The sequence below is a fragment of the Colossoma macropomum genome, unplaced genomic scaffold (genome assembly GCF_904425465.1).
Source record: "Colossoma macropomum unplaced genomic scaffold, Colossoma_macropomum, whole genome shotgun sequence".
Taxonomy (NCBI): domain Eukaryota; kingdom Metazoa; phylum Chordata; class Actinopteri; order Characiformes; family Serrasalmidae; genus Colossoma; species Colossoma macropomum.
The window spans coordinates 31908858-31921674 of record NW_023494787.1 but is presented as its reverse complement, the minus strand read 5'-3'; the positions used below and the strand labels follow the sequence as shown (position 1 = coordinate 31921674).

Here is a 12817-nt window from a genome sequence, read left to right as displayed (position 1 = left end):
TCCCATTCTGGCTATCATGGATTTATCTATAAACATGTGCGGTCACTACAGCATTGAGATTGTTCAAATAGCTGACAAAATGAGGCGATCGATTACAGTTAGTGTAAGCAGTCTAATGCCTAAACGGGGCGTAATGGACGATCCAACCAGCCTTTATCATCATCAAAATAACATGAAGTCTGGTCAAATGAAATGTTGAGCTGTTTGCGACGAATTTAACTGTGGCAATTAAGACAGTTTCGTGTTGCAGAGGTAAAAAATGCAATCCCAACAACATGAAACTACCTAAACCACTCGACAGTCTAATCTCTGGGCAGAAAAGAAGCTAGTCATGGCAGTCAGAAGACGAGATTTCAGATTTAGGCATTTATGTAGCACACTCAGCTCTCTAAAGTAGCAGACCATCCAAGCAAATTAAATAAACATAGTATATAGACAAATACCGCCAACATGAGTAAGATGCTGCCTCACCTGTGTGCACCGGATCGATTTAAATCCTACATGTCCGAGATACAAAATCCTGTAGCCAAGGCAGCTTGTAGTAGCCTCTGAAAGTGTACCTTCTCCCTCAGACTGTCTATCAGAACTGCACCAAGACTCGCAGCAAATTGACGAGCCTCATACAGCAGCGAGCCATAAAACCCCACAAAAGCGAACTAAACTGCCTACACGACTCTGCGAGGTCAGTACACACTGCGGCCTGAGCGCCCCAGACCAACGTTCAAATCATTTTTCACCACCATAAACCAAAATACAAATACAAGAAGGATAAAAAGCAAGAACAATCATCATTAAGCTACAGATAATAAAAAGAAGAAGGCTGAACTAGTTCAGTCGGGCCACCAGAACCCCCTTCCCCCTCCTCCACAAATACACATTCAGTCAGAACACATTTCCAAGCTTAAAAAAAGCGCCATGTAATATCACAAATTACTTAAAACACTCAAATGTGAATGTCCATAGAATAATTTATTCAATGTGCAATGCATAAAAACATGAAGGCTAAATAATGAATTTTACACAAAGCTGGAGCCACAATGAAAATAGTCTTTTTTGTGGTGGTGGGGGGGGGGTGTATATAAAGGAAGGACAAATACATTTACGAGTTCACGTAGCCTGTAATAATACGGCCTCTCCACAACACACACTCACACACTCCTCTTTTTCACACATACAGTGTTGTGAATTACATATACAAAACGCATGCATCAAAAACAACATAAATATCAAGACCATCGCTGCATTTAAAGCCCATCAAAACGGTCCTTTGTCTCCTAGCGCGTGACATTTGACGATAAAGTAAGACGCATCTTTTCAAATGTACCTTGTACCTTGAATGTGGTTTGATAAATATTTATCATAAAGAAAAGAGACTGTAGACTCACACAGACATAAAAGCAAGCGACTAACCCCCAAAACACATTCATGTCGTCAGTAGCTTACACAGAAGAATACACGAGGCATGCCGCAAATATAAACAGTGCCGTTCAGAAATATGGAGGCTGGAGAAATTCGTGTCAAGAGGAGAAGCCGTAAGTTTGGGAAAGTTCGCGGATTCGATTCTCGCGGCTCATTTTCTTCAGTTTCATGCGCCGATTCTGGAACCAGATTTTAACTTGCCTGTCGGTCAGGTGCACGCTGCGGCTGATCTCTAGGCGGCGCTCGCGAGTAAGGTACATATTGAAGAGGAATTCCTTCTCCAGCTCCAGCGTTTGGTGCTTCGTGTAGGGGCAGCGCTTCTTCCGGTCACTCTTCGCAGTCAGCCAGTTGGACGTGTTCACTGTTTTAGAGTCTCCTGCGTGAGAAAAGCATATTGATACAGGACTGGACAGTACTTTTTTATTTCTGCTTATATTGATTGTTAATGTGCAAGCGAGTGCTGAAGTGTGTGCGTGTGTGTGTGTGTGTGTGTAAGAATGGTCTCCATTAAGCTAGTTTAATAGCAGGTTATACCCTGAAAAAATGCTTTGAATTTACATGATTGAAATTCTTCAAGTTGTTGCACGTTTGAAATATGTTAGGACACAATTGTTGCCTAAAGAAGCAAACTTGTGCTGATATAACTTATGTTATTTGTGTGCAAGCACGTGACACATTTTCATCAAGAACCTTTTTTTTCAGTGGTTTAGTCACTAGTAAAAATGCGTCAAAGTATTTCACATATGATCCTTCATGAAGTGTCACATAAATACAGCGCAACATGTGATTACACGTGCCAACATATTATAGCCTGGAATTGCAAAAAGGATCATTTACCAGTTGTATGTGTAGGAAATTTGTTTTAAAATCATAGAAATATAGAATCATGTTGTATGAAAATTGCATATACCGCTGCTGTTGGAACAAAACCTCGTATCTCAATTTTTGTCGTTTTTCAGTTTTTGACAGAATTTGAAAATGCCGGATGCCCTTTACATTTTGTGTAAATGTCATGCTGAATGGACCAAAAGAAATGGTAAAAAATGACATGACATTTTCTTCTTCTCCTGTAAAGTTTTCATTTTGGAGATGCGAGGTTTTGTTCAGACAACAGCGACAAGTAAAAGCTCATATGTGGAAAAAATAACACGTGGAGTGTCTAAAACCCAAGTGATTATTTACACATGAAATTAATTAGATGTTTCTACAAAAGATGATTATTCTGAGTTCAGAAGAGAAAAAAAGAATAGAAAATATATACGTACTTTACTTTAACTTACTGTTAACCTTTCTGTTATTCTATTTATTTATTATTATATATATAAATAAGCTAGCTGGTCATACTTCGGTAGGTCTTTTCATTGTACCATGTTTACGGCTAATATATTTCCCTATTTCCATAGAAATAAAGTTCTGTGCTTTGATCATTTGTGTGAATGCATACGATTCGAGGACTAGGCCTAAGCGCATTTAAACCAAGGTTTCCCAAAGTATGCTTTTAGCTATGCAAATTGATGCATAACTGGCTACATCCAATGATAAGATGGAAAAGATTATAGCTATACGTCACATAAATGAACAATTTCTGCATGTAAAGGCTTCTGTTGATTATCAACAGTTTGCAAACACGAAAATATGAAGTCGACGTCTTATTGCTGTATTTACTCAAATGCAAATGCTTATCATTTTTACTCTTTTAATAGACCCTCTAGGTCTTAGCTAATGCCAGCTACTAATCACTCACGTTTTTCAGTGCAAAACTGACTTTCATTTTGAAGAGCTCCGTTGGGTATCTGTTGGGCTCACCTTTACCATTCTTTCCCGGACACTCTCTGGGGGTTTCTGGGTGCTCGGGAGATGACAGACCCTCGTCAGTGGTCTCCTGGGTCTCCTCCTTGTCGCTGTGGGCGGGAGACTCCTTATCTCTGCTCCTGGGAGACTCCGCGACATCTCCAGGTCTTTGTTCAAGCGCTTGCTCCGAGTTGGACAGTGAGAGATCAAAATGAGAAACACCTGAAGCCGTCACCGGAAGCAGAGTTTGATGACCCGTTTGGGTCTGCGCGCTGTAGTGATAAATCTTGGCATGTGGATGTATCTGAGACAGCCGGAAGTAGCCTGGAACGGGAACCGATCTACTGTCATTACTGCTGACTACGTAGGATCCTGAAGCAAAGCGTGCGTTAGAGAAGTCCTCCACGCAGGGATCTGGAGTCGCAGAGCTCTTCAGCGGCTCGTAGAGGTAACACGAGCTCTCCTGTTTGATGTTCGGAGAGAAGCAAGAAGACATGGCATCCTGCTGATGGGTTGCGGACGGGAGAATTCGGCAGGACCTCTGCGCGTCCATGCAGATCTCCGCGCTGGCAATGGACGCGCCTTGACCGGGAACCACGTCATCACATTCTGGACGCTTGCTGGGACCAGAATAGAAGCCGCAGTTTGGGTGCGTGTAATGCTCAGGGTTAGCTCTGCAGTCCCTGTACTGGGCCGCAGTGCTGTCGCTGGGTTCAGAGCGCACAAGGTGGTCGTGACTTACCGGGCCGTTGGCGCACGCCATCACAGGTGTCCTCTTTAGCGAGGGGAAGTGAGAGTCCTCTCTGCTGGTCATCTTGAGCGCCGAACATGCTGGAGAAGATGAGCCGTCTTCGAGAATTCCTGTGTGCACTCCTGAGCTAGTGGAAGCGCACAAACACACAGGGCCACGCCCCCAGCGGAGCTACGTCGCCCGCAGGCTCGAGACCAAGTCTGGGCTGGAGCAGATGACGTACCGACTTCTTTTGATCCTGTCTTTCTTCTTTCAGGGAAGAAACTCTGCTTTGAGTTCAGATGATTCAAGTGTGTCAATCAGTTGCACATGAACGAAACGTGTTAACATGATTCTATCCACGATATTCTTACCAAAGGAAGTACTGAAATACAGCAGTATGTTTTATCCACGTACAGCCGATTATCACCTCATTTAAATTTCATTTTCAATTTTATTTTTTGGTGTCTGTAAGTGCACAGCCACAGGACAAAACTGGGAGTTATGCGGAAAAAGCCTTCTTCACCTGCGGTTAATAGCGTGTGTGTGTGTGTGTGTGAATGTGTCTGTGTGTGTGTGTGTGTGTGTGTGGGAGAGAGAGAGAGAGGGTGTTTGGAAATGCACATGCGCACAAAACCGATGGAGAAAGTTATCCGTAACACGCGGAACGAGAAAAGGTTTCGCTACCTGCGGTTAAAAGTTTGCCGAGTTTGCTCCACCCGAAGACAAATCACCAGCGAACAGACATGTTCAGTCTTGTAAAATGTGAAAACGTTGTGTAACAAATAGAAGGGCGTAAAATATCTCCTAATGAGGATAAGTAGGGGATACAGTGTACAATGGAAGCCAACTATAAATTACAGCCTACCGCAAAACACTAAGAAAGAGTCGTGGTGTAAATGTCTGCTGCAGTGATTCTAGAGCTAAACGGCCTTTCTTAGGAAGAGCTTAATCACTAATCAACCCCGAATTAGAAGTAGACCCCAAAAGGACGATTTTCACAAGTCATATACAACAATGGCCTACAGGGTAGACTGCTTCCTAAGATCTAAAACATGCTGCAGTTAAAGTGAGCTGATTATTAAAAAGAACACTTAACTGTGAGATCATCACCGAGGATAATCTTTGTGCTACGGTACATCTGAAAAACCTAAATATTTATTAATAACAGTATTGTTTCTGCAATAGGTCTCAAACAAACGTGCGTTATTACTCGCGTATTATTACTCAAACAAACTGATGACTTATTAAGAGCTAATCTGAAAACTGTACCCCATAAAGGTCTAAAGTTATTGCTCAGGCCTACATGTGTATTAGCTCGTAAACTGTACCCCATTAACCTCACTGTTAACTGTGTACATTACTCTGTTTTATTTCAAGTTAAGAGCTCTCGGGTGCAAATTACTATGAATGATTTGGAATTGTGTATATTTACAATAAGAAAATACCGTAGTCTAATTGGCCAAGTAATTGCGTCATGATGAACAAGGCCGCATCGCGTCAATATGTGCTAAAAGGCATTAATAATAATAATAATAATAATAATAATAATAATAATAATAAACACTACTACTACTACTGCTAATAATAACAACAACAACAATAATAATAATAATAATAATAATAATAATAATAATGTGTAACTATTTGCACATATATGCTTTTTTATTCAACATCCTACAATTATCATTACATCGTAGTGTCTAAAAGGATTGCAAAGACATGTTTTGTGTAATAACAATTATAATTATACACATATTACATGCAATAATAATAACAATAACAATAGCAGTATTAATAGTTGTTGTTGTTGTTCTATTGAAATTATTATTATTATCATCACTAAAAAATGTCAATAAAGCATAAACACGTGGGAAATACAAATACAAAAATATGCGTCCACACAAACACATTTTTTTCTAATTTTAGAATAATTCACGATAATAATGTGCTTTATCACAGCTGTTTAACGAATAGTTTTGTGTATTATTTCCGGAGGTCAGCGGCTATCAGACGCGGTGAAACCCGAGCCGAGCTCCTTTCTCTGCCCCGAATCGAGTTCGCTGTTAACGGAAATCGTAAACAATAATTTAGCATTTTACTTCGAGCAGTGGAGGCATTTATTTTTCACGAGAGACAAAGACTCCACGTGCACGGTAACAGGACCCCTCTTGCCCCTCTGTCTGCTCTCGCCCCTCCATGTTGTCGCCGAATCGCTCTTGCGGAAAGAGCCGATCGTGTTGCACAGCTACAATCTACATTTCAAATGACATCATTCATGCTTGAAAATGGAGGAAGAAAGAAACAAATAGCCTTTGGAAAAATTCCAGACACTGCTAGCCAAAACTGCGTCCAAACCAGGACTGAATGAACGATGGTCGTGACTGCTAAGGTCACAATGAATCCAGTTGGCCATAATTTAGGTCCAGCTACATTACTGATCATTTAAAAAAATGAATCTCATAAATTTTGTTCATAGATGTGGTGAAAAAAGGCCTAGGCTGCCTCGTGCTTAATGGATTTTTCTAATCGGAGAAGGCTAAAGCATAGCTCATTTGCTGTGAAATATTTGATTCGGTGGTAAAAGTGGGACTTTAATGGGCACCATATCTTTACACCCTTTTATTTAATCTATTAAGAACAGAAGAAGGTTTATGTGCGTTCTGGGGCGAGAAAGTTAATTGCATGAAATATTTCATTGGCAGATGATTTTAAAACAAGCGTGTTAGATTCACACACACACCTGCATTGCATTTGATATTGTTTAATGGCAGTGGCCTTCGACCCTAAAGCCCCCTTCGGCGGTATTATTCAGAATCCTAGTCCACCAAGTCCACCATATTGGCTCAGGAAGTTATAAAATGTGCGTGACCTGGTTGCTACTACCAACACGAGTGAATTCAGCCAGAATTATTAGATAAAAGCACAAACTTTTTGTTGGTGTTTACCTGCGCTTACAGACCTCAAAAGTGTTTAGGCTTCTGCTCGACCATACATGATCCTCCTCGGCCATGACATTGATCTCAAGAGCGCCGCCCAGTGGACACCCAGCACTCACCCTGAAGCAGCTGTCACTTCTGACTGCCAGTCTTTGTGGAAAAACGAAAAGAAAAGCGTATAACACCGAGCAAAACGCTCGATCAGAGAAACGAGCGATGATAAATGAAGTAGGATTTGACGGGAAGAGCACAAGCACCGCGTCGACACCCGTTGTTTCTTGTCTTCTTCTCTCCCCCCCGCCACCTTGGAAACGCAGCTAATAACCTTGGTTCTGAGACAGTTTATGGCACCGCACTGCAATCGTCCAAATGCTCCAGACGCAGACAGCTTTTATGGCCGCGTTGCTGCAGGAACAGGGAGGATGTCCCAGTAATTAGGCCGAGATTCCTCAGCGCCTCAAAGGATGCGCCAGCCAGGCCTAACCGTTCCACCACGCGTAACCATAAACTTCATTCTCTCTCTCCTGATTGTCATACATGAACCCTACGGCTGTACGGCTGCGGTCATAAACTCAGAAAATAACAGCAAACGCGGAAATGCGGTCACTGCAACAGTAAAACTCTCAGGTGAAGACATATTCTGCTGAAAACACTTCTGATTCATTTCCATATTGGGAGAAATCACAAACGGCAAGGTGAGCTGGAGACTCTGATCTCGGAAATCTTAAAAAAAAGAAGTTCGAAGTCAGTGGAGTGTGCAGAACATCAACCAAAACATCAACAGTGACCAGCATAATTAAGATTAAACCTGAGGAGAGTGCGAAGGAAAGGAAACAAATAAAAGCACCAATAGCTGTAAATAGAACGTACAACAATAACAATAGTTTATTTACACATTTTTAAAAAGCTCTTGTGATTTTTCACTACAACTTACACGTCACTAATCAAGTGCAAGGGCTTCCATTTTTGAACTTAAGTCCATTTTAAGTCCAAGTTGTAAATGTTTTGCAACCTCAGTTCTGAACATTTTCTGAGGTGAAGAAATGAAATTATACATTTATTCAGCAAACGGTGGGCCACAAATACACCCTTAATACTTCTCATAATTGTTTAATTGTTTTTTTTTTTCTGGAAATATATGATACATGGCGTTACAAGCAGTGGCGTTCAGTCTTGTCCATTAAAAAAAAAAAAAATTAAATGTCCTTCACGTTTCTATGCGGTACAGAAAACGTGGATATGTAAACCGTGAAAAAGAATCCTTCCTCTTTGGGTGAAAAGGTGATTTCGTAAAGTAGGCCCTTGGCCAGCTGCAATGAAGAGGACATTCCTCTTTTCCTTCAGGCCTCTCCAAAAAGCAGTTCATAAAAGCAGGCTCTCTGGTCATTGCTTTGGTGAGAATAGTCAGTCTTTTCTCCTCTCGATCAAACGTCTCTTGTTAGTTTTATTTGCGTCACCTTTGTTGCCTTTGCAGAGTTTATATTTGAAGACAAGCACATTTTCACAGTGCGCTGGAATAGTAACGACTCAAGTGCAGCTGTGAGCGTGCTTTAGAAGTGTTATTGCTTTATGAGTTGCCTCAGTAATTATGCATATGGAAGTCGAAACGTCACCACAATAGTGGAGTAATCAATAAATAGCATTGCAAGCCCAGAGAAGTCAAGATCACGTTTCTCGTGTGGCTTCCTACTTGGTCACACAAAGTCTTCAGCCTCAAGGACTATCATGTAATTCCACGCGTGATTCCAGATTGATGTAACACTGTCTATCAATGACTTTCAATTTTTCAATTTTTCAAGCAAGAAAATTTTAATCAGAAAAACAGGAAATTAAATTAGACCACAAACTCTGTATTGGGTTCCAACACAATTGCTATGTTCGAGGCGGCTGTGCGTTCCGAGCTTTTCAAACATTTATTTACTTATTCATGTATTTATTCGGCTGCGCATAAAGAAATACCTTACGAGCAAACATATGCATTCACTAAATAACCCGTAGTCGACGTGGCTCATGCTCACTGTCATTGCATCAAGTCAAAGCGAACGCTGCCCGCCTCGAACTTGAAATTAACCGCTGAACATCGTTATCGCCTCATTGTTAATGCGCGTGTTATTGCAGCAGTTGTGCATGTTGTCCCGCTGTCCTATAGCAAAGGGTTCGTGGTGTAGTACTGTAAACGGTCCCGGTTCAGCTTCTTCTCTTTCATGCGTCTGTTCTGAAACCAGATTTTGACTTGACGGTCGGTCAGGTTGAGCATTCGGGAGAGCTGGAGCCTTTTCTCTTTGTTGATGTACACACTGAAGAAGAACTCCCTCTCCAGCTCGCGGATCTGATATTTGGTGTAGGGGCATCTCTTCTTCCGAACTCTGGGTGCATCTGGAAGCCACATAGAAGATTACAAGATGAAACATATGCTTTGTTTTCCTTGCGATGGCTCTGACAATGCGTTGAGCGTTAAGAAACATCAAAGCACTATATTGCTGCGATGTTGGCAATGTTTACTCACTTCTGTGGTATATTTAATCATATATAGTTGGTATTTAAGCTTTAAAAACAATATTAATGTGTATAATGTTGTCTCCTTTTGTAAGTCCAAATCTTATAAGAACTTGTCCCTGTTATGAATCTTTCACCAGCATTTTTTTTATTTTGTCTGTAAAATATCTGATTTATGTATTATAGAATTTATAGTACTAATAAACTAGCTTGCTCTTATTTGAACACAAGCTGTAATCACGAATAAAATGTACAAAGGATCAAAGGCTTGTATGCAAATGCCTCGTTCAAAAGAACACCAATGAAACATTCCCAGATAAATCTATGCATATTAATTTCACAATCTGTAAAATTCTGGTTCATAGAATAAAAAAATAATAGTGTTATCATATTCGCCTGCTATTATTTGTACATTAACTGTATATAAAAGCAACCTTGCATATGTAATGTGAAAAACACAAAAGGATTGAATACAAATACGCAGTTCAACACAGCAATGGCTAAATTTGTGCATGCTAACATACAAGATTACACAATTTGTACAATTCTGGTTTATAGAATAAAGAATTAATAGTCCTGTCATGTTCGCCTGCTATTATTTATACATTAGCTATGTATAAAAGCAACCTTGCACATGTAATGTGCAAAACACAAAAGGATTGAATACAAATACACAGTTCAACTCAGCAGCAGCTAAATTTGCGCATGCCATTATACAACATTACACAATTAGTACATTTCTGGTTTATAGAATATAGAATTTATAGCACTATTAAATTGGCTTGCAATTATTTGGACATTAAATGTATAGAAAATTTGCCTCGGATATAAAATGTACAACCACTAAAGGTTTGTGTACAAATACGCAGTTCACCCCAACAAAACATTTGTAAATATACAACAACACAATCTGGATAAAATACTTGCTGGGTACCTTAGCACACCCAGCCCAGTGTGCGCACTCTTCACACACGCTCTCACACACCCACAAGGGCTTTTTAACGTCAATAACCCGTGAAAGCAGCATTTATAATTTTACAGAGTCATACGAGAAGCTGCTTACTTTGACCACTAGCACGGAGAAAGAGCGTTTTTAAAAGTTCAAGTAAAGAAAAAAAATGCTCTGGCCTGGAGTATTTCATGGCCAATTTCAATTCCAAGCACGTGATTCTCACACAGTTTATAAGTACGTTTTGTTGGGGAAATCTCAAGCCCTCAATAAACCTTATACGCTTATAAAACAGCATATAAAAATTTTAACAGCAGCGCGCAAGATTGCAAACTTTCTCTCATGACAGGGTCGCGCTGCGCTTCTACTTACTGCTCGCTTCGCTCCTCTTTTCCTCGTTGTTGCCGGAAGAGGACTCGGGGCTGCTGGTCTCGCCTCGCTCCTTCCCCTCCGTATCGTGGTCCGGCGCGGGCGCGGCCGTCTGCTGCTTGCTGGACTGCTGCTGCTGCTGCTTGTCCGCCGTAGTGAACTCGTAGCTGGGCGCGTTCTCCAGGTTTCCGTAGGCGGTGTCGAAGAACTGGTCGAAGGCTTGCGGGAGCACGCCGTTCCTCCCTATGCTCCCATAGAAGGTCGACGACGACGCGCTTGAGCCCGACGTAGAGTGGTGGTGGTACACGGCCGAGGTGTTCTTCGCTAGCATTTCCCCGACTCCCGTCGAGGCTGGCAAGCATTCCCGGTGTACCACGTCCTCCGCCGGGTAGCACTGAGCCAGCGGCGCCCGGTGAGGCCACTTCCCGGACGCGTCAAACGCTGCGTAGTCCCGGAACGTCACCTCCCTCACGGGCTGGACCTGCGGCAGGTTGGACGAGTAGGAGTATGGGACGGGGCGAGAAGACGGGCTTTGCGAGAGGAAGGAGGGCAGCGTGGGGAAGTCTGCTCCCGGGACGTAGTACGTACAGCTGGGCAGATACATGTTGGAACTGACGGGGACCCTCTCGTCGAAATCCATTATTTGGGATTTGGGGCAAGGGGGGTGTTGTTTTCCTAGCTCGGGCTAGCGAGAGCCGTGCCCAGCGTCCTCAACATGGCTCGCGAGCGCGCGCGCTCCTCTCGCCCTCCCTTTGAAGCCGCGTCCGCAAGGCAGAAATTTTGAGACGTAGGCTGACGTGGAAATTCATCTCCATCCATTCCAAGGGAGGCCACGGTCACGTGACCCACATCAGAAATTGACAGATTTCTTTTTTCTCCCTCACTCGCTTTTCCTCTCTCTCTCTCTCTCGCTCTCTCTCTCTCCCTCACACACACACACACACACACACACACACACACACACACACACTCCGTGTGTGCGCGTGAGTGTACATGTGCGCGCGCGCTCGGTTTTAGTGAGTGAGACGCATATAGGCTTGTATGCTGGTAGCTGCGGGTTAACCGCTGCGCTCCACACTACAGCGAGCTTGAGATTATAGCAAAAGACATGTTTATCCCCATCTAAACAACATAAACACAACATTGTTACCTTGCAACTAGCACAATCAATGCCAAGGCCATGTCAAGTATGCCCATGTCCCCGTAACAGACCAAAAAACAAAAGCAATGTCATGCAAGGACTGTCTGTCCAGATCATTCCTGAGTGACCTTAACTAGGAATCTCCTAGTCTTCCAGACGATAATTTTGTGAGACTAGCTCAGGTTTAACGGCATGAAACTAACAAACCAATTGCTAATTCCTGAGTCACGTCCCTTTCGCACAATTGGCCTTTTTGTGAAGATTCAAATACTGTATATGTTTAAGTGCATGTGGACAAATTGTGTTCACGTGAAAAAGGAAAAAGCACAGTTTTCGTTGGTGCCTGTGTGACAATGCAGGACTGCACACAAAACAGTAGAATAAATGCCATCAGCATAAGGCAGTGGGGGTTCAGCGTGTGAAGGTAATATGTCAAAATCATGAGAAGATGTTTTTGAGATTTCACAGCTGTCACTGAACGATGTCGATATAAGCCTTTACATTACTTTGGGGAAATCTGGAAACAATCAGTGCCTGCTATTGCACACCAAAAGGCATCTGCACACAGAGGAACGTCAGTGTCAATGTGGCTGTGGTGACCTTCGTCCAGAAGACTACCTTGATGTTCAGACTGCTCGGTGCCAAATGTTGTTTGTGACTTCCTTTACCAGGTTGCTCACTTTGCATGTGTATAAACAGCCCCCATTTGTTTTGAAAGTTTGGCTATTTTTCCCAAATAACTCATCCATATTTCAAAAAAAGTCTACCGAACAGTGAATTTAATTACAAGACCGTTATTAGAGTTTTTGTTTTATATTTTTTATGGAATGTGTTGACACATACCATTTAATTAAATTGAATTACATTTAAATTAAACTTGAACAGGACATGTTCGTCTCTTTATAGGTTTGCAGTAATAGAATCGCCCTGTCTGAAAATAATCCGAACATAGAATTCGGTAATTGAATCTGCAAAATTTGAGC

General features: G+C 42.0%; 3 protein-coding genes across 3 annotated transcripts in view; all 3 read right to left on the bottom strand.

Moving 5' to 3' along the window:
• Positions 1–899, bottom strand: part of hoxa3a (homeobox A3a) — a 42295-nt gene extending 41396 nt beyond the window's left edge. The window contains exon 1 of the mRNA XM_036566958.1: positions 472–899. The gene's annotated coding sequence lies outside the window, so the exon portion shown is untranslated. The remainder of the gene's footprint in view (positions 1–471) is intronic.
• Positions 900–950: 51 nt separating this feature from the next.
• On the bottom strand, positions 951–4333 carry LOC118805846 (homeobox protein Hox-A10-like). Its single transcript, XM_036566966.1, has 2 exons — positions 3226–4333; positions 951–1795 (listed from the first exon to the last, which is right to left on the bottom strand). Exons 1-2 carry the CDS (start codon positions 4022–4024, stop codon positions 1518–1520), a joined length of 1077 nt encoding a protein of 358 aa, XP_036422859.1. The 5' UTR covers positions 4025–4333; the 3' UTR covers positions 951–1517.
• Positions 4334–8463: 4130 nt separating this feature from the next.
• On the bottom strand, positions 8464–11634 carry hoxa11a (homeobox A11a). Its single transcript, XM_036566968.1, has 2 exons — positions 10697–11634; positions 8464–9255 (listed from the first exon to the last, which is right to left on the bottom strand). The coding sequence occupies exons 1-2, from the start codon at positions 11331–11333 to the stop codon at positions 9023–9025; spliced, it is 870 nt and encodes a 289-aa protein (XP_036422861.1). The 5' UTR covers positions 11334–11634; the 3' UTR covers positions 8464–9022.
• Between the last annotated feature and the right edge of the window lie 1183 nt (positions 11635–12817).